The 22,034-nt window shown below is 41.1% G+C and overlaps 2 protein-coding genes and 1 pseudogene across 6 annotated transcripts in view; 2 read left to right on the top strand and 1 right to left on the bottom strand.

Moving 5' to 3' along the window:
- Positions 1–1,378, bottom strand: part of TASOR2 (transcription activation suppressor family member 2) — a 78,191-nt gene extending 76,813 nt beyond the window's left edge. For all 5 annotated transcript variants that reach the window (XM_037065901.1, XM_037065899.1, XM_037065903.1 and 2 more), the window contains exon 1: positions 846–1,378. The gene's annotated coding sequence lies outside the window, so the exon portion shown is untranslated. The remainder of the gene's footprint in view (positions 1–845) is intronic.
- Positions 1,119–13,318, top strand: LOC119000783 (DDB1- and CUL4-associated factor 13-like; annotated as a pseudogene).
- Positions 13,319–17,426: 4,108 nt separating this feature from the next.
- ASB13 (ankyrin repeat and SOCS box containing 13) overlaps positions 17,427–22,034 on the top strand; it is a 31,358-nt gene continuing 26,750 nt past the window's right edge. Inside the window, exon 1 of the mRNA XM_037065898.1 lies at positions 17,427–17,751. Coding sequence (XP_036921793.1) covers positions 17,709–17,751 — 43 coding nt within the window. The 5' untranslated portion in view covers positions 17,427–17,708. The remainder of the gene's footprint in view (positions 17,752–22,034) is intronic.

Here is a 22,034-nt window from a genome sequence, read left to right as displayed (position 1 = left end):
CATTCTCTACAGAAAGAAACTTGTGGTTCAGGATTCTTAGAGAATCTTCGTAAAACTAAACAGCCAGTCCAAATCAAATGAGCAAAACTTTAAGTTATTTCTCATAATNCCTAGCATGACATTTCTTTTGCGCTACTTCAGTTGTTCACTAAATAACTTTCCCTATGAATAGATCTCTTCCTTTAATACCTAGGGAAGGAAGGAAGGAAGGAAGGAAGGAAGGAAGGAAGGGAGGGAGGGAGGAAGGGAGGGAGGAAGGGAGGAAGGGAGGGAGGGAGGGAGGGTGGGTTGGTTCGGTATTGACATTCTCTACAGAAAGAAACTTGTGGTTCAGGATTCTTAGAGAATCTTCATAAAACTAAACAGCCAGTCCAAATCAAATGAGCAAAACTTTAAGTTATTTCTCATAATGTCCATAAAGATGGAGCTGTCCTCTGACAAGGAACTCAAAGGAAATAACTTCTAGACTTCTTGCCTTAAAAGGGGGAAAGATAAATTTTGAAGCCCCTTACCAACCTGTAAAATGCTGACTTACTAGCAACAAATTAAGATGTAACTGAGAATGGCCACAGGTGGTAAAAAGTGGAGAAATTTAAAAAGCGGCAAGGCAAAGACGATTCTGACAACCACCACCCCCTTCCTCCCAACACACTCCGGAGCAGGACAAACAGGCAAGAACGCGTTAGTCATTCATCATTCATAAAAAGGATGCGAATTACAACTTGAAAAAGTTTTAATTATAACAGCTACACCATGCACCTCAATTTTGGAGGCAGGGTCTCCAATTCCTTCCAGCTGTCTACAAAGGCCCATAAACTGAGGTCCCCACAAACGGAAAGCTTTACCTGTTTGGGCTGCCGGCACCCCCGAGAATCTGGGATTATTTTTCAGTTTCTTCCCCATGCTTTTATATGTTGTCCGATCCTCCACACACGCGCTTCCTTCCTCCCGATCCCTCACGGCCAAATGTGACAAGAGATATTTTTCGGATCTTGTTAATAAGTCGTTTTTGCCTCCTTCACCGCAGGGGAGCCCTTGAGTTGTCTTTTTCCGGGACCCCCTCCACCCGGATTTTTAATGGGTGGCCTCGGTTCCCGCTTAGCACAGGCTCCTTAGAGATGCTCAGGATCCACCACGTAGCAGCCCGTCTTTCCTCTCCGCCCCTGTGCCAAAGGTTTGGGAAAGGAGGTCTGGCCCTTGAAGAGCGGGCCGGAGGCGCAGCCGAGAGGAACGCGGCCCGGCGTCCAGGCTCGGAACCCTCAAACCCCGCCGCGCTAGTCAGCCAAGCGCGCTCCCTCCCTCTGAAGACAGAAAGGAACAGAACCCAAGACGCCTCGCGGCCTGAAAAAACATGTCGACTCTCAGTGACGGAACTGGCAACCGGAAGTAAAACACAGTAGCCTCAGGAAGAAGGGGGAAGAGAAAGTGAAAATTGAACTGGGGCGTATCCAGCCAAAGGTAGAAACCAATCACTGAGAAGAGGCCAACGCGCAAGCGCAGGCTGCGGCTGGCGTCCACGCGGCGCTCGCTTTTCCCTTCTGCGCAGGCGCGATTCCCCAGCGCGCTCTGGGATTGGATAACGGAACTGGCGTGCGCAGCGTACCTGAGAGTCGTCGCGTGAGGCTGGCACGTCGTCGGATGCCCCGGAAGACCCTCCGAATCTGCCCAAGAGCTCCTCAGGTGCGCTTGCCCTGGCTTTTGGAGCTCCCTTTCCCTAGGTGTGGTGTGTTTGCCTCTGGCTTCGTGGCCCGCTGAAGTTGTCCCAGTGACCCTTGTTTTGTTTTGGTCAAAAGCGACATTTAGGAAACTCACCCTTGTTTTAGTTTAATAAATGGTAAATCCATGTAACACTTGTTTCCATTCTACTTCTGTAGTAAAACATCTCTAGAAGTTGATAAGCTATGCAGAGTGCCGAAAGGACCACAGATAGCATCAATTATCCCAATGAAAGGTATTAAATACTGTAAACACCATTATCTGGGTCGTGTGTCACATGGTGGGTATAGAAAGATTTATTTATTAAATACTGGATTGGCCAAATACCTGTTTAGTTTTTCCTCTAAAGCACATTTTTCATTTTTACTAGTAACTTTATTTATTTGGATATGTCAGCTGTCTCTTGCTATTGGCTTCTAGTGGATAGAGCCAGGGGTGCCCCTAAAGGTCTTCCAATTCATGAGACAGCCCCACAGCAAACAATTGTTTATCCAGACTGTCAATAGTACCAACAAACTTAACCACTTGATACTTCAGTTACTCACAGCACCTTCTTCATACACTGCACAAATCTTTTTTTGGTTTCAGTTGCATTTTAACCTTTCTTAAAATAAAAATACATAATATGCCGAAAATGTTACTTACTTTCTTACCTCTTCAATATCAAAATGGCTGCACAAGAATTCACTTAAGTTTGGTTTAAGTTTTTTTTAATGCACACTGATATGACAGCTGTCCCCTTCATTCTAACAAAATTATTTTGAATGAAGTTAAGGACAAAAACTACTAGAGCCATCATCTGGGAAAAAACGAATTGAACTTTTTGGCCAACCCAATAGCATCTTTTCCTGTTCACTGAGGCCAGATGCTGAATTAGGCACTATAATTACAGCAGGGTACAAGTTAGACAAGGACACTTCACATAATTAAACTTATTCTAGAGGTAAGTGAAAAACAGGCATAAATTACCACCATCACCACCACAACAAAAATAGAATTTTATTTAATAATGCTGCTATGAAAACAAGCTGGACGTGCCGGAAGATGGTGTTGGAGGCCAAGGACAGAACAGGCAGAGACATACAATCTCAATGACAAGGACATTTTGGGTTAAACGTCAATAATAAAAACAAACCACAGTACTCCTTGGAAGTTGTGCAGGAAGAGCTTTTCAAACAGAGGACAAAACAAATGCAAAGGCCCTAGAAGTGAAATTAAATGTGCTCAAGAACTGAAGAAGGCTGGTTGTAGAAGCAGAGAATGATATCGAACAGATATTTTGAAATATACAAAACGCAAATCTCTAATTTTGTACAAATCTCTAATTTATCACAAAGCAAATATTTATGGAAACACCAACCTGGTCAAGAAATAGAACATTGTCGAAAATCCAGAAGCTCCCTCTTGTGACACCTCCCAATCAATACCCACCTCCTTTCCCTATTACCAAACCTAACCACTACTCTGATTTCCATTGTAATCTCTTCTTTACTTTTCTTAATAGAGAAGAAAAGTAAAGAAGGACCCTGAGAAAGAAGGTACCTACTGAAAAGGGCTCCTGGTATCTTAACTGAGCTCAAATTTGAAAAAAAGAAAAAAAAAAGCCTAGCAGCCATTTCTACACAAGTGCCTCTCACGTAAACTGCACTTTAGGGAGAAGCTTTCGCTGAACTACCTGACATTGGATGGAAATGCTTGCTTAGACTGTTTGTGCCATGTGAGTTAACCCATAGGAAGGAGTTCCTGGAATGCTATCTCAACCAATGCTGAGTCTTCCCCATCCAACTAGAGCTGGTGCAACTATATCTCCATCAGTTTCTTCACCCATCAACCAAAATGACTGTATTCTGACCAATTAGGACAGTGCCTTTTGAACCAATCAAACTGCAAAGGTTTGGAGTCCTCATTTGCATAATTACAGATCAATCAGGGACCAGGGTGTCTGTAAAAGTTAGGTCCTCTCTGGCTCGGGAAATGCACTCTCCCTTTCCAATGAAGACTGTTTCCTTGGCAGAGCTGAAACATGGAACATCTTTGTCCAAGCAGAGCAGAGCAAAACAGTGAGGAGCAGGGCAAACCATGGAGGAGCATAACAGAGCTGTTTAGCTGGAGAGATGCCTAGCCCCAGGGCTGCTTCATAGCTGCACTGTACCACAATTGAGCTGTTTGGCATGGGATAAAGTTTCCTTCTTCGCTGCACCTCAAACTGGGGATTCCTGTTGGCATGGAACTGACGCCAATGACCATCCCTAAACTTCATCTTTAAGTGGTTTGAAAGGTATATAAATTGAGTGATTTTGCACCTGTTTTTTTTGGAGTAAATTGTGAGACTCATGATTTCATGTGTACTTATTCTCTCATTTTCATTGTTGTACAGGTATCCCTCACTTTCAGAAAGTTTGCATGGCGCCACTTCATTTTTATGAAAGACTTACATTAGTACTTGTTTTCACTACAAATATAAACCACTGGTGTACTAATGTAGCAGAATGAAATAACGAGATGTTTTGGAAAGCAGAGAATACTCTTTACTTTTCATTATTTCAGCTTAAGAAATGCTTCATAAGGAACACTCTACTTTGAGATAATTGGGAAAATCTGTAGATGTAGGTATGGATGTAGCGTATTTTCTTTGTCCATTGTACTGTTGATAGACATTTGGGTTATTTCTAGTTCTTGGCAGCTATGAATAATTCTGTTTGCACATTCTTATTCATGTCTCTTGGTGTAACAGGGTGCAGCCGGGGGCGGGGGGGGGGGGGCGCAAGGGATTTGGAATGGGATCCAGAACTCCAGGTGTCTAGGAAATATTAGAAAGACATATAGGATGTCCTCACTCCTCCCCCCCCCCCCACAGGTGTGATTTGGGGAAAGGGATGAATTGGAGCAGGAATATGCAGAGCTGTTTTGTATAGCCACAGCCTTGCAGCTAATCTATGGCATGGTCATTTAACATATCTATAACCTTTAATTGGTTTCATAGATATGTTAAATAGCTGTGGCCATACTTTGAGCCAGGGGGATGGAAGTGACTTCCACCCAAGATGTAACTGGGAGGCAGGTCCCCCAGGTTACAGCACCTGCGTGAGAGCTTGGACAGGATTGGCTCCATGTCATGGGGCCACACACGCCCAGACTCATGATGGCAGCCCAGTACACTTGGAAAGATACAGGAATGCTGGCAGGTGTAACTGATTGTAGGAGGAGTCGGAAGTGGGGATACAGAGGAAGATTGGTGCAGGAATTTAAGACCAGACAGGGCAGCCATTGAGAAAGCCACACACAGCTTTGCAGAAAGAACCATGTGGCCTCTGGCAGGGTGGGGACCCCTGCAGCCATGTGAAAGAGAATTACCATGCAGCGTTAGCAGATAGCCACCACTCAGCTTTGCCAGAGTGGCAACCCTACCCTCTCCACAGCTCTGGTGAAGAGAAGAGCCATGCAGTTTTGGCCAGAGTGCAGACTCCTGCAGCTTTTGTAGAAGAGGGCCACGTGGCTTCATGGTACTCCCTTTGGCCACATGGTCTGGGAAGCAGGAGAGACTTTGCCTGGAAAATGGGTACAAAGAACTCTTGCCAATAGACCATGAGAAGGAGCCACATGGCTTTGGATTAGTTAGAGATCCTGCCTGGATGATGACACAGCTGATGGTGCCAGTGGCCTGAAACATGGACATATGCTTCTTTTCCTGAGTTACTCTACTCGAATTAGGGCAGGGGAAGAAAGAAGTACTGTGTGCATCTGTGGGTATCCTAAAGGACTTTGATATTTTAATGGGGACATTGGGTCTAAAGCTGCACTGTACCACAGTGTAGTCTACTGTACAGTGTAGTCTACTACTTTAAGTAGACTACAGTAGACCCAATGTCCCCATTGTAGTCTACTTTAAGTAGACTACTTAAAGTAGTCTCCTTTAAGTCTGCATGGCTTTAAATAAATCTTTCCTTTTCACAAATCTCTGGCATTGAGAGACGTCTTTCCTCTGGTGGCAGACATAACGAACCTGTGTGTATATGTTTGGTAACAATTTTTGGACTCCCTGGGTGGTCCAAATATTTCCCCCATCCCTTGGACCTCTGTTCTGTAACATTGGTGCACACACGCATCATTACTGTTAGGTGTATACCATGCTGACATAATGGATATGATAATTTAGATTTTTATTTCAACAAATATTTATTCTCTTCCACTATTGGCAAAGTTTCCTTCTCTACCCCTTTGTAGGAGACTGTTCTGTGTGGCATGAGCCCAGCTCCCACGTGGAGATGCACAGGACCCACGCCCACAGATAGGTTCTCCCATGGGAAATCAGGCCTGCAATGTGCCTAGGCCACTTTGAGTCTTGCTTTTTACTAAAATTTCCTCACCCTGAATTGAGGCCACAAGTGTTTACCGTAACTTCCTAAAATCCATGCTAAACCTTCCTAGGACCAGTGTAACTGGTCTAACCACTTTTTCCTTTTCATTTGCTAATATTCTTTTTCTGTGATGTGATTAGTGGCATTGGCTCCTTTGTTTTCTGTAAAAGGTAACCACGTAATGCAACCTGTCCACAGTAAATGAAGACCATCACATAATGTGCCAGGAAACCCAATAAAGGCCCATCATGGCAAGGGCCACGGCTTTTACTCCCCTTGAGAGAAAAAGGCATGCTGTCCTTTTTCCTCCACTGGATTTGGTAGTCCATGTGAATGTCTCATTTCATCCATAATGACACAGTTCTGTGGGCCGGTGTCTGAATCACTTTGATATTGTTCTCAGCCACTTGAATTTTTTTGCCTGTTAGAATATGAGCAGGCATGATATGAACAGGAGTTTTAGGGTGCTTATATAGTTTGATTTGGCTCTTGAGCTCAGATGATGCACATGAGGAAACCATAGCTCATGCAGCCATTCTTCCTCCAGCCTGGGCCCTCAGGATAAACATATGTAGAACAAATAGGAATCCATCCAACAGACCAAACCTCTACCGATACAACTGTCATACCAGGGTGACTATGGGCATAATCAAAGCTGTGCCTCCCTGAGAAGAAACAACAGAAACTCAATACTGTATCTACTGGAAAATAGATACCACTAGAATAAACAAGCTAGTCACTAAATAGGTATAAATAAAGTAACAAATATCTAACAAGTCGCTCTGGGGCGAGGGAAGACCAGTACACAGAGTTAGGGTGATTTACTATCTAAAATGTTCACTTTCCAACTAAAAATTATGAGGCATTCAAGGAAATAGGAAACTATGACCCACACACTGAGAAAAAGGAATGCAACAGAAACTCTATGAAGGACACACAGCAGGCCCAGAGACATATGAAAAGATGCTCAACATCACTAGTCATGAGAGATATGCAAATCAAAACCATGATGAGAGACAACCTCACACTGATCAGAATGGCCATCACTATCAACAAGCAACAAATGCTGGCGAGGTTGTGGAGAAAAGGGAACCCTAGTGCACTGTTGGTGGGAATGCAGACTGGTGCAGCCACTGTGGAAAACAGGATGGAATTTCCTCAACAAACTAAAAATAGAACTGCTTTTTGACCCAGCAATTCCACTGTTGAGAATCCTAAAACACCAATTCAAAAGGACCTCTGCAGCCCAATGTTCATAGCAGTATTATTTACAATAACCAAATGCTGGAAATGGCCTATGTGCCCATCAGTAAATGAGTGGATCAAAAAAAAACTGTGGTACATTTACACAATGGAATTCTATGCACCATAAAGAAAGAAGCAACTCCTATTTTTCACAAAAGCATGGATGAAACTGGAAAATATTATGCTTGGTGAAATAAGACAGGCAGTGAAAGACAAATATCATATGATCTTATCTGTAAGAAGAATGTAATGAACAAAACAAACAAGCAAAATAGAAGCAGGCATGGAAACAAGAAACAGACCGACAGTGACCAGAAGGGAGGGAGTAGGCGATAAGAGTAGGAAAAAGGGGAAGGGACTAGTCAAAGAACACCTATGAATGACCCATAGACATGGACAACAGGGTGGGGATTATCTGTGGGGGCATGTAGGAGAGAGAGGGGAAAATTTGAACTACTGTAATAGAACAACAATATAATATTTATTTTAAAAAAAAGAAAATAAAGAAACTCCTGTGAGAGTGCTTAATGTTGGATTTACCAGAGAAAAACTCCAAAGTAACCTTTATAAATATGTTCAACAAACTAAAGAAGTAAAGGAAGTTATGATGACAATGTCACATCAGATGGAAAATATCAATGAACATAAATTATTACAAATATCCAGATTTCAAGATGGCTGCCGAATATGTGGAAGCTACATTCACTCACTTCGGGCCCCAAAACAGATTTACAGCTAAATTATAGAGCAAGCAATCTGAATAACAACTGAGGGGGAGCTGAACTGAAATATAATCACCAAGGATTTACAGAAGAGCCACACAGAGACTGGTAAGAAAAGTGGAGGCATGGAAAGGGTTGTTCCCTGCACCCAGGGTCAGTGGTGACTCAGAAGTGGGAGGAATATTTCAGCTGCAAAATTCTCTCCATCCCTAGGAGTGTGGAGTTTCAACCCCATGCAGAGATCCCCAAACAAGAAGAACAAGGCAGGAAGAGGAGCTTGCAAAGCATCTTGTGGTAAAAGTCAGTGGTGGTTCAATTTGCCTGGGATATACAGACAACACCTTCCCAAGGATGAGCACGTCCATTGTTACAGTACCAGTGTGAAGTGCACTGACCTGTCTCTCACTGCTGTGAGGTCATGCTGCTGTACTCAGTTCCTACAGAGGGGTCTGCTGGCTGCACTCAGCAGTGACTTTAGAGGCCCTTGTTTTCTGGGGAGGGTTTTGCCAGAGACTCAGACAGTGACTAAACTGTGTGGCTTTAAAAAGAGAGCCTGGCTCTCCTACCTCTAATGCAAAACTGGTGCCCTTTCCCCACCTCTTGAATCACTTGGCCAGCCCTGTTCTGCTCAATTCAGTGTCCCAGGGGGACCAGAATCCCAACAGAGCCAACACTTTCAGATTGTGTCTCCTGGGAAAGCTTTTGTCCAGAAACAAGATAGTTTCTGAGATTTGTTGCTACACTGCAGGGCGTGAGCAAATCCTACATCCTCTTCAAGCTCAGCCCACAGTACTCCAGGAAGGGGAAGAAGTGCCAGTGCCCCCTCCCCTACATGCTTGTGGGTGATACCCCCAATGGGCTTTCAGGAGATACACTCTGTATTCAAAGATATAAATACATTGAAAGTAAATAGATGAAAAGAGATATATCATGCAGATAGGATTCATAAGAAAGTTAAAATCGCTCTACTAATATAAGATAAAATAGACTCTAAAACAAAAAAAATATTAGAGATAAAAGGGAAATTTTATAATGATAAAAGGGCCAATTCATAACAGTTTATAACAATTATAAACAGAAATAACAGAAGTCCAAAACATGTGAAGCAAAAACTGCAGAAATAAAGGAGAAATTACTAACACAGGGAGAAATAAATAATAGTTGATAGAGATTTTAATACTTTGCTTTTAATGATGGATAAAATAACTAAATAGAAGATCATAACTGAACCTAACAAACCTCTACAGAACACTCCACTTGACAACAGAATATACATTCTTCTCACATGTACATGAAACATTCTATGGAGTACTATGTACTAGGTTGTGGGGCAACTTTGCCTGCAAAGTCCCCCCATCCACCACGGATGAAAGTAAACACTACCAAGACATTATCTGCTTGGGGAGGAAAGGTGGCTGATCCCCCAAAGGGGAAGGACCAAGAGCTCCTTCCTCAAGGGGCTTTTATTGAGTTCATTTGCACAACAATACAGGTAAGGATCAAACAATAAATAGCATTCAAGGAACTATGAGGGCTTATTCTCAGTTAGGGTCAGATAGCTAAAGAGCCATAAAACTTTGAGGAACAATCTTCTTGCTTGGACCCTTATCATTTAAACAAGAGCATTCTAAACAAAGCAGGTTTCACAGGATTTTACATATTCTTTCTTAGGCCCAATCACCCCACATCCTGCTCTAGCCAGCAAAGGGCGGCATTGCCTTACCCATCATAGGTTTCTAGACTTAAGTGGATTAGAGCCAGGAAGTGCCTCTCCCAGATGGAAATGAGGACTCTGGCTATGTCACAATAGCCAGGGGGCAAGGGTCCATCACTCCCTCTTTGTTGCAACCCCCCCCTCGACGAGTCCTTGCATGATGGCCTCCCAAGTGATCAAGTTTGGCTTAGGTTGCCCCCCTCTGAGGGGTCATACTCATCATGGACCTACCGACCATATATTGGGAGCAGGGGACAAGCTTTGTCTCCTTTGTGGCTCGCATTCTGGAGTTCACTCACTCAGCCTTAGCCATGGGGGGCAGTTACAACTCCTGAAACCAGGCAGAACAGTTCCCAACACTAGGTTATTAAGCAAACCTGAATAAATTCAGTGTGTATCTCTGACTATAAGGGAATAAAATTAGCAATCAATAGTTAGAAAAAATAACAACTTACAAATATGTGTAAACTAACACAGTCATAAGTATCTGATGGATTAACAATAAATCAAAAGGAATTAAAAAACATACTTTTAATTGAGTGAAAATTAAGATACTAAATACCAAAACTATGGGGCATAGCTAAAGAAATGTTTAAAGAAAAATTTGTACCTGTAAATGCCTAGATAAAGAAAAAAGAAAAAGTTGCCCTGGCTGATTGGCTTAGTTGGTTGGAGCATTGTCCCATACACCAAAAGGTTGTGGGTTCAATTCCCGGTCAGGGCACTTGCCTAGGTTGTGGTTTTGATCCCTGGTTGGGGTGTGTATGGAAGGCAATGAATTGATGTTTCTATCTTACATCAGTGTTTCTCTCTCTCTCTCTCTCCCTTCCTCTCTCTCTGGAATCAATGAACATATTCTGGGATGAGGATGAAAACTTTTAGAAAGAAAAACTTAGGAAGTTTTTAGAAACTTTTCCAGAAGAAAAAACTCAAATCAATAATCTAACCCCCACCTTAAGAAACTGATAAAAAATGGATAAACTAAACCTAGAACAAGCAGTAACATAGAAATAATAAATATTAGCAAAGAAATTAAGGGAATAGAGTATAGAATAACAATAGAGGAAAATTAATGAGTTCAAATTTGGTTCTTTGAAAATATGGAAAATACTGACAAAAATTTAGTTAGATTAGCATACACAAAAAAGGGAAGGCTCAAATAACTAGAATAGATATGAAAGAGAGAACATCAATACGAACTTTACAGAAATAAAAAGGGTTAAAAGGGAGTAGTAAATAACGGTGTGCCAACAAATTAGATAAATTGGGTGAATACCTAGAACTACCAAAAAGCTACTGAAAACTGACTCAAGAAGAAATAAACAACCTGAATGGAACTCTAGCAAGTGAAGAGATTGAATTAGCAATTTAAAACAACAACAACAAAGAAAAGCCCAGACAGAAGGCTTCCCTGTTGAATCCTAGCAAACATTCAAAGAAGAATGACTATGAATTATTCACAAACTTTTCCAAAAAATAAAAGAAGGGCAAACATTTCTTAACTCATTTATAAGGGCAGTGTTATCCTGATACAATAAAAAAAAGACAAAATTATGACAAGAAAGGAAAACTACAGACCTATATCTCTTATGAATATTCACACAAAAATTCTCAACAAAATACTAGCAAACTAAATCCAGCAACATGTAAAAAGAATTTATACACCATGAACAAGTGGGTTTCATCCCAGAAATACCAGGTGAATTTAGCATAAAAAATCAATTAATGTAATAAATCATATCAATAGAACACAAAACAGAAGTCACATGGCCATGTGGCTACTGCTGTAGCAGGAAACCTGCCTAGACAAGCCCGGACAAGTCAGAGGATATGGTCCCTCTGCTGAGCCACTAAGATAAGGAAGAGTGAGCAACAAAGTAACTAAGAAGTAAAAACAAAAGGACATTGTATGACTCTATCAGCAGCCCTGCTTTCTTGCTCCTGTAAACCTGCTTCTGCCACATAGGCTTAGTAAAATTGCTTCCGCATGCCACACTATATAAACAAGCCCCTGCCTGAGCTCGGGGCCCAGAATTTGGAGACTGCCTCCTCTGGGTCCGCGCACGTAAATAAAGTTCCACTCCATACACCTGAAAGCAGCTGAGTTGTTTGCTGCAACATTGCTACCCCACTGGAACAGGTATTTGCAAAGTCATTTCTTGCCTCTCTGGGTGGTCACCACGATGGAATCAATTGCTTGGATAAAACATCCAAAGAGCCTGACAAATGTCCTTTCTGGGGTATGTGATGGAAATGTTAGAATCTGGAACTTGATCAAATGAAACTATATCTGTACAATACACGCACATAAAGGTTTTTTTATGAGGAAAATGTACTTATTTTTGTGGGTGTCCTTTTTTTTTTTTACTGTTGATGATGACAAAACTGTGAAGCAGTGGAAAATGGATGGACCAGGCTTTGGAGAAGAGGAAGTACCATTGCATTGAATATTAGGAAAGAGTGCATACAGGAATTGATCATACTGGAAAGAAGTTATTTTTGCTACATGTGGGCAGCAAGGAGCTATTTGGGATGGACAAAGAATCAGTTCTGTATGTTTAATGACCTGGGGATTTGACAGTATAAGTTGGGTTAAATTTAACCCAATCAAGACATTTCTCTTGGGAAGTTGTGCTTCTGACAGGAATATAGTAAATACTATATGATATGAAGCGACCTACGCCTCTGAAATGGGAATCTTAGATATGAGAACAAACACCATTTGTTGAAACCCTATGGAAGCTTTCATTTTTTGTACCAAGCAAAGATTACAACTTAAATACTTTTGATGTGGGTGTGCTAGACACTCCTGTAATGGTGTATGTGGATGACATATCTGGGGCACTTGATGTGGATTACTCTCCCTCTGGGAAAGAGTTTGACCCACTAGTTTTGATAAATCTATTCAAGTCTTTCCTGTGGATAAAAGTAGAAGCAGGGAAGTATATCACACAAAGAGAATGCAACATGTTATCTGTGTAAAACGGATTCTTTTTTTTTTTTTTTAATATTTTATTTATTTATCTTTAGAGGGGAAGGGAAGGAGAAAGGAAGAGAAACATCAATGTATGGTTGCTTCTCCTGCATCCCCCGCTGGGAACTGGCCCCTGCCGGGAACTGGCCTGCAACCCAGGCATGTGCCCTGACTGGGAATCGAACTGCGATCGTCTGGTTCGCAGGCCCGCGCTCAATCCACTGAGCTACACCAGCCAGGGCAAAACGGATTCTGATAGTAAGTACAATACATTATGTGTGGTTCTGATGAAATGAAAATTTGTCTATGGAAAGCTAATGCTTCTGAAAAAAGTGGGTGTGCTTACATCACGAGAACAGGCAGCCAAAAATTATAATCAGAAGTTGAAGGAGAAATTTGAACATCATTGTCATACAAAATGTATCTCTCTTCACCAACATCTACCAAAATCTATCTATAGTTAGATTCAAGAACTGGACATTATGAAAGAAACTTGCTGACTAAAGGAAGTGAATGTCTCAAACATAGCAAGCTTACATCTGTGCTAATCATGTCAAAAAAGAAACACATGGTGGCAGTTGTGAAATAATATTTGGTATTCCCACCAATATTGATGTTTTGTTATTTGTAACATTTTGGTTTGTAAACTTTATGAATAAAAATATAGCTAATCCTTGAATAACATGGATTTGAACTGGCCAGATCCACTTAAAATGCAGCATTTTTCTTCAATAAATACACAGTTGGCTCTTTATATTTTTGAGTTGTTCAGGCACGGATTCAACAAACCTTGGACCAAAACAGTATTTACTATCCAAATTTGGGAATCCAGGAATGTGGAGAATCAAATGAAGTTATATGTGCTTTTTTTTTCTTTTGAAATTCTCATCAGAGGATAAGTTTATTGCTTTTAGAGTAAGAGAAAGGGAGGGAGAGCCTGACCCCAGACCAGGGATGGAACCCTAAACCTTTAGGTGTAGGGGAGGAGGCTCCAACTAACTGAGCACCCCAGCCAGGGAATATGGGGATTTTCCACTGCTCAAGGGTTTGGTGCCCCTAACCCCTGCATTGTTCAAGGGTCTCCTCTACTGTTTCTAGTAGAACAGTTTAATTATATGTGTAGAGGTTTATCATTACTCATTTTAGCTACCCTGAAAAATTATCTTTAAAAGGTGGCCTGGTTCATTCTTGATCTGTTCCTTATTTCATTGAAGAATACAGAGTATTTGCAGACTATTTTTTCTGTTATAAATTGCAAATATACTTCAGCTCTGAGCTATTACTGCAGACACTATACATTGAAATTTACATTTAAGACCAAACGTCTCTTTAACATTACTTTGAATTATTATTGCAATAATTCTTCTTAGGATTTCACATAACATGTAAAAGAAGTATGTCAGTACATTTGTCAATCAAATTTATTTTCTGTGCTTTATATTTGGCTTTTTGAGACTTTAAAGATGATCAGCCTGCATTTATGTAACTTTCATAATTGATAATAATTATAATTTATTGTCAAGTCACAGTAATAAAACATCTCTTTTCTCAGCAAAAAAAAAATAGGAAGAAGTAAAACTATCTCTATTTTCAGATGACATGACCTGGTATATAGAAAATCCTAAGGAATGCAGTAAAAAACTACTAACTGTAATAAATGAGTTTAGCATGCTTGCAGCACACAAGTTAAATATACAGAAATCAATTGTATTTGTACACACTTGGGTGAGTAATGTAAATGGTACAGAAAATAGAGAACTCAAGGAACTTACATGTACAACCCATGGATATGAACTAAGATGGGGGAATGCTGGAGGTTGGGGTGTGCAGGGCAGAGGGGGTATAAAAGGGAAGAAATTGCAAAAACAGTAATAGCATAATCAATAAAATATACTTTAAAAGATAAAACTAAGGAAACAATTCCACTTATGATAGCCAGAAGAACAGAATACTTAGGAGTAAATATAACAAAATGTATCCTCTCAAAACTACAAAACATTGTTGAAAAAATTAAAGAACTATAAATAACTGGGAAAGCATCTCATCTTCTTGGATCAGAAGATTTAACATTGCTAAAATGGCAATACTCACCAAACTGATCTACACATCATATACAATCTCTATCATATTCCCAGATAACTTTGTAGAAATTGAAAAGCTAATTCTATAATTCATACAAAATTGCAAGGGACCCAGAATATCCAATAAACAGTTCTGGAAAAGAATTGTAAAGTAGAGGGACTCATACTGAAAAACTTACTGCAAAGCAATGGTAAGACACTGAAAAAAAAAGGAACCCTTGTACATTGTTGGTGAGAATGTAAATTGGTGCAGTCACTATGGAAAACTGTGAATGCTCCTAAAATAATTTAAAATAAAACTACCATATGACCCAGCAATTCCACTTCTTGGTATTTATCCAAAGTAAATGAAAACACTTAGACTTGTTAAGATATATGCATCTCCATGTTCATCTCAAGGTAATGCAGCATTATTGGTAACAGTCAGGGCATGGAAGCAACCTAAGTGTCCATGAATGGATGAATGGATACACAAAATGTAGTACACACACAGACACACACACACACACACTCCACGGTGGAATATTATTCATACATAAAAAGAAGAAAATCTTGCAATTTGTGACAACTTGGAGAGATCTTGAGGGCATTATATACTAAGTGAAATAAGCAGATAAGGACAAATACCGTATGGTCTCCCTTACATGTGCGATCCAAAACAAAACAGGACAAAACAAAATAATGAACTCATAGATTCAGAGAACCAACTGATGATAGTCAGAGGTGGGAGGCACAAAGTGGATGAAGGTGGCCAAAAGGTAGAAAGTTCCAGTTATAAAATAAGTCATGGGGATGTAATGTACAGCACAATGAGTAATAATATTGTATTGAATATTTGCTAAGAAAGTAGATCTTAAAAGAAAGTAGATCTCATCATAAGAAAAAAATTGTAGTTATGTGTGGGTGATGAATGTTAACTGGACTTACAGTGGTGACCATTTTAAAATGTATACAAATATAGAGTCAAATATACAACATATACTATGTTGTATACCTGAAACTAATATGTTACATGTCAATTATATCTTCATAAAAAAGAAAAAAGAAACTAATATGCAATAAACAGAGCTTAACACAAAATTAGACAAATAAACTACTAGTTTAGATATAAAATTAACTTAGATCCTATACACTGCAACAAATTCCAGACAGATAAAAGACTTAATAACCATAAAACAGAGTAATATACATATTCTGACTTGGTGGGGAAATACATTCTGAATATAAAACAAAGGGGAAACACTTTGGTAATATATTTCTGAATACACAAAAACTTTAACAAGCTTATCTGCAATTAACTATTGAACTGAGCAACAGAATGAAGGAAAATTACAACATAATAAACCAATAAGAAATATCTGCTCTGTAATACTTTAGCAAATACTTGCATGCATACATATATAGACTTAACTATGAAAATATAAACAAATATGTATTGCTTTTTAATAAATTTTTAAAGAATTTTATTTATTTGCTTTAGAGAGAGGAGAAACGAGGGATAAAGAGAGGGAGAGGAGAGAAGTATTGATGTGTGCCTCATCCTGGCTGGGGACCGAAGCCACAACCCAGGCATGTGTCCTGACCAAGAATTGAACAGGCAGCTTGGTGCTCAACAAACAGAGCCACACTGGTCAGGGCTGAATTGTTTATAAATATATATGGTATATGTGTGTGCACACACACATATGTGTGTATATACAAACATATGTGTGTATATAAACACATGTGTGTATACATGTGTGCATATACACACACGATCTATACTCAGATCTAGATGCTTTGTCAGGAAAGAAATATTAAAGAAAATACAAATGTGCAAGCACATGGTATTGTCATGTGGAAAACATAACATCCCATATGTATTAAATCAAGAAATGTACCACATTTAGTAAAGAAACTTGCAAAGAAAATTCAAGAGCCTAATTTTGGTAGACAAGTGGCAAAAACGCTGCAAAAACACACTGCTGATAAGCATGAAATGTTATTCCTAGGCCTGGGGTTCTCAGTTCCCAGCAGCTGTGGATCCTAACAGAGCTCAAACCCTGCTGAATACAGTGCCTGTTTTCTGGACTGGACATTCGAGCTTTCTGGGGAAGCCTCTGTCCGTGTGACCCGTCAAACGTTCTACTACTCTCTGCTTGTTCTTATGTTGTTTCCAGACCGGACAATTCCTGGTACTTTTACTTTCCAAACTAACTTCTACATTTAGGCTTAGGTCAGGTCAGGGTGGGTAGGTCAGGTCAGGGTGGGTTAAAAAAGAAAAAAGAAAAAAAAAAGCAGCCTTACCCAGTTGTCAACTTGAAGTCATTCAGAAACAGGTTATTCATTTCTGTCACGAGACTTGGAAAGGCGTGTGTGTGTGTGTGTGTGTGTGTGTGTGTGTGTGTTTAACGCATGTGAACGATTTGGTACTTAGGTCTTCCTCTCAAAAGATGAAAGAAACAGTTAGTATGTCAGCTCCAGTAGGAAGTTCAGTATTAAAATTAAAACATGGAGGAACTCTGGGGCTTTGCTGACTGCGATCAATGCAAAGGATGGTAGTAAGTTATAGCAGCTGGTCACGTTTTGCACGTGGACACGTGGACACATGTTTTGCACACGGCTCATGTTTTGCACTTAGACACATGTACACGCTGTATACATGGATACACCGGTACGTTTTGCACCTGGACATATTTTGCACACGGACTGTTTCGCCCAGCAAAGCGTGGCGGCAGTGACAGTGGAGTTGGACTCAGATGACCACGACGTGGCGCTGGCTCCGAGTCCCGAGAGGCGCGCCACAACCACCGGGAAACTACAACTCCCGGCGCTCGCGGCCATCTCGGCTACAGGCCCTAGTCTCCAGCATCGAGAGTCGCCGGGATACGCAGCCGGGGGCGCCTGGCAGCAAGCGGCATGGAGCCCCAGGTCGCTGACGCCTGCTTCATGGGCGACGTGGGTACGTGCGGGGAGCCACGGTGGTGCGGCTGCGGGGCTGCGATACAGGGATAATGAGCCCGGAGGACGGCAAAAGGGCGAAGACTGCCAGAGCAGGCTTTGGGGGACTGAAGAGGTGCATCTGATGACATTGGCTTTGTGATCGGTGATGCTCCCTCTGCACGTGTGGTCAGGGGCGATTTGATGGGCCCTGGTTGGGGGGCCACGTCCTTAAAGGAGGAGGGTTCGGTGATCCCCTGCTTTCAGACGTGGTGGTTTCTGTGCCCCACCCCCGTCCCCCAGCGCGTTACAGTATTGGTCATGATAATGACGCGGCGGTAGTGGGACTTCCGAACGGCAGACCCACCGCCAGAGCTCTGGCAACCTTGAGGACGATGCGGATGCGGGTGGAGTGGAGTGGGTAGTCACGGCCAAGTTGAAGGAGAACCTAGGTAATGCACAGGGGGACCATTTGTAACTCAGCTGGGGTACATGCCCAGGGTGGGAGCTGGAACGTCTTCCAGGCGCCTGTGAGAAGCAGTGCCGCAGTGTCCTGAGCGCACCCCCCAACCCCCCCCCCCCCCACACACACACACTCAGGTCTGACAGAAAGAATCAGCTCCAGAAGGAGGATGTGCCCTTGTGACATTGTCACACTATGTAAAAAATGAAATCTTGGTTCTTCACTGATTCTTCTTTACTATTTTGGCTACCCCAGAATGAAATGGGTTTGAGGGCAAAGGGACATTCTTTCCAGGAGCAAACTTTCTTGCCTGTTTAGTAAGTCTGGCAAATAAAATGAGTGGTGAAAGCACTTTGAAAACCTGAAAAGAAAACAAAATCCAAAGTATTTCTACACTGGTAAAGACAATAGTGGGAGTAAAAGTAAAATTTACCTGAAGGTAAATTTAGCTTAAGAGGAACTACAGTCATAGTAAAGCAAAGGTGTTTTGATTTTGCCAAAGAACCACCTTCAACTCGATCAAAAGCATTTAATAAACATCTGGTTTTACTTGACATTCTGCCTCAGGCAGACACAAGACTTTGACCCTGCCAATGTAATCTATGTTTGTTGGATCAATTACGTAAGCAACAAACAGCTAAGCATGGAAGTCTCTTTAAATACATTTTATTCATGTAGAGCATTCTGTAGCACAGCATAAATTCTGAGGGGTTTTTTTTCCCCAGAGTTTAAGGAATGTGACTTTGTCCATTCTAAACTAATGGACACACAGTTTCTGGAGTTTGTGACCATTTTTGACTACTGTAATATATTTCTTCAAGATAGGTCCTGCTGATTCTTCTATTTCAAAACTAATGAATAAGCTGAATTTGTTGAATTCCAAACAACATTGCTATCCCAGCAGAAGTACAGGCCCATTGTAGGGCTATTTTGACATTTTGATCTCAAATTCTAGTGGTGAACTCCAACCAAAACATGTAAGTTTTCCAGTTTCTAAAGTAACACCTCACAGGGGTGAAGAGTGCTGTCTTACAATATGGCCTTGTCAATAAGTACAATAAATGTAGGGCAAATCACGTCCTAAAGTGAATCTGATGTTTTTAACAGCAAATGTAACACAGTGTTATTCATACGAGGTAAGTGTCTATTTGCAAAGTTGAAAAAGTGATCCTCATACTCAGCATCTTTGCTCAAGAGGTTCTGACTTTCAAGAGGCTGGGAGAAAATAAAAGGGAGCCTCAGGGGGTTTGGGTTCTAAGCAAGGCAAGGTACTTAGTTCTTCAGTTATCCTTAGTCAAGAACTCTAAACACAATTCATTGCTGTCTACAGTGTTCAGGAGATGAGACGCAAAACTGAGTTCACACAGCTGGAAAGAAGAAAGCCGAGGTTTAAACCCAGGTGGACTGTTTAGTTTTTTTGGTTGTTGCTGGTATTACATTAAAATGTTCACACCATTCGCATTAAATAGGTCCATCTCTAATTGATTTGTAAGGCTACCTGAAGCGCTGGCCTGGTTTTGCGACAGCATGGACAAATACACTTGTTGTGGGTTTCTCAGGAGACCTGGCGGTACTTTGGTTGCGATTTCCCCATTGTACCAAGTAGCCTATTCTGTTGTGAGAAATGTGTTTACCTCAGGGGTTCAACAGTCAGGAGCATCCCTGTGCCTGGGAACTTATATACAAGTTCATCCTTCTGTTGTGTCTGCAGAATTTGATTTTTAAAAATATCGTTGTACTGAAAGCACCTTGAGAAATCTAGATAATCAGTGCCCTGGCTGAGGAGTCAACTTCCTCTAAGTCTTTTCAAATCATGTTTCTGTTTATGCCTTACAGAGAGCTGCATTCTAGAACTCTCTTTAATGGAGAGTCTTTTAATGGAGAAGTCTCTGAGCACTGTGTTACGCTGCTAACAGAAATGTCTGAAGGGAATTGTTAGGATGATTTTAACACCCATTGGGATTCTGAGGCAGTCACTGTGTCTGGTAGAGCCTGCCATCTTTAGCAGTACAAATGAGTTTGAACTCTTTGATATAACTTTCCTGCCTTGGAGAATGGGGAGGGGATAGGAGTTTCATAGTTGGGGATTAAGGAATAGTAGATAAAAGCAGGTGTTGTGGGCTAGACCACAAAGATCCTTCCAGAGGAAAGGAGAAAGGATAGCTAGCTGCTCTGGGAATATGGTTCCAGGACCCAGTGGAAGGTAAAGGCAGTGCTTTCCTACAGTAGAGAAATAACTAAATAGTGATTCGCAGTCTTGGCTGCATACTGGAATGGCCTGAGGATCTTTAGAAAATGCTGATGCCTGGGTCTTATCCCCATAGACCCTGATTTAATTGCTGTGTGGTGCAACCTAGCTACCATGCATTTTAAAAGTGCCCCAAGTGATTCTAACATGCAACCAAAGTTGAGAACCACTGAAGTAGAGGAAGTCTTAGCCTATTGCAGCTTGAAAAATTTGAGCGAATCTGGAAGAGTTTTATGAAAGCAGGGAGGACAACAAATGAAGGTGAAGCAAACCCAAGCATGTAAGCACAAAAAGAGGTAAATTTTTGGTTCATAATTAAAATGAAAATGGGCTGAATGTCACAACATGCTGAGAAATTTAAGCTTCTTCATTAATTATAGTCATCTCTCATAGAGACTCTGTGTGCCCAGCAGGAAAATGAGTTTATCACCTAGCTCACTGCTCCATAGAAACTTGCTGTGGAAAAATTACAATGTTGTCCCTTGGAAACAACCAGTCACCTTGGGTTTTCTCTCTAAACCTTTTTAGCCAGGTCTTGTTTGCAGCCCATTTCTTGGGCTGAATTGCTTCTGCAAATGGCTTGTAATTTCTGTTTTCCTTACTAAGTCTTACTTAGGAAGAGGATAGTCTTATTCCAAATTCTAGAAGTAGACTCTCATGTTGCCCCATTGGTACTAATCCTTATAAAGAATTTGGGGCATGAAAGGGCAAAGTAACGAATTTAGAATATAAAAGGGCAGTTTCTATCTAAATGAGCAGGCAAGATAAAATAATTTTTCTTTATAATTATTTGTATGTTCAGTAAATTCACAATTCTCAAGGAGCTGGTGAAGCTGTGTGAACTTTTGCTGAGAAATTCCACGCCCTTCTCCTCCCTGCCTTTTAGATTGGTTTATTCCTCAGGCTGCTAGCAGGCCCCAGGCCTTCCTGGGATTCATCTTTGGAAAATATTATACATATTTTGGTTTTAAAAGCTTCACTTTGCAACTTGCATTGGTGAAGTAGAAACAAAGGTAAGCGCTGATGTCAACCACTAATTTAATCAGTGCAATCTGATAGCATGGGGTAGAAAGAAGGGAGGAGGAATGTTTTCCTTCTCCTGTTTCTACCTTCCTAAAGATTTAAACAGCATCCAGTTGTGGTCTGACACAGTGTATTGAAGCAACGGTTGAGAAGTAGGTCCTTGGAGATGCACAGATCACTAGCAACATTTTAAGGAGCAGAGTTTATAGAAGTGATAAGATAATTTAAATTCTCTGAATCGCCCTTCATGGCCAGTGTAAGTGTGGGTGGAGATTAGGCTACTAGTAGGCAAAAGTTAAGAAAACACTTCTAAGCCTCTGCTCAGATCTCAGAGCTGGGGAGCAAGCATTTTAACACACCTGCCATTTAAAATGACCTCTTCAACCTGCTGAGGCTAACAGATATTCAGAAACTAGATGGAGTGAGCTCACCTGTTCTATCGTGGTTGCAACGGAAGCAGCGTATTTTTAACACAAGCACAGACACGTGCATCCTGCTGTAAGACAACACAATTCTGTGTGAGTTGGTTAGTTTTGGGCCTCTTTCAAAGGTACTTACAGCAAGTCAAATG

Source organism: Sturnira hondurensis, unplaced genomic scaffold (assembly GCF_014824575.4).
Source record: "Sturnira hondurensis isolate 20B ecotype Veracruz unplaced genomic scaffold, ASM1482457v3 Scaffold0016284, whole genome shotgun sequence".
In the NCBI taxonomy this organism is placed as follows: Eukaryota; Metazoa; Chordata; class Mammalia; order Chiroptera; family Phyllostomidae; genus Sturnira; species Sturnira hondurensis.
The sequence above is the reverse complement of the archived record's forward strand: the minus strand, read 5'-3'. Positions and strand labels throughout refer to the sequence as shown.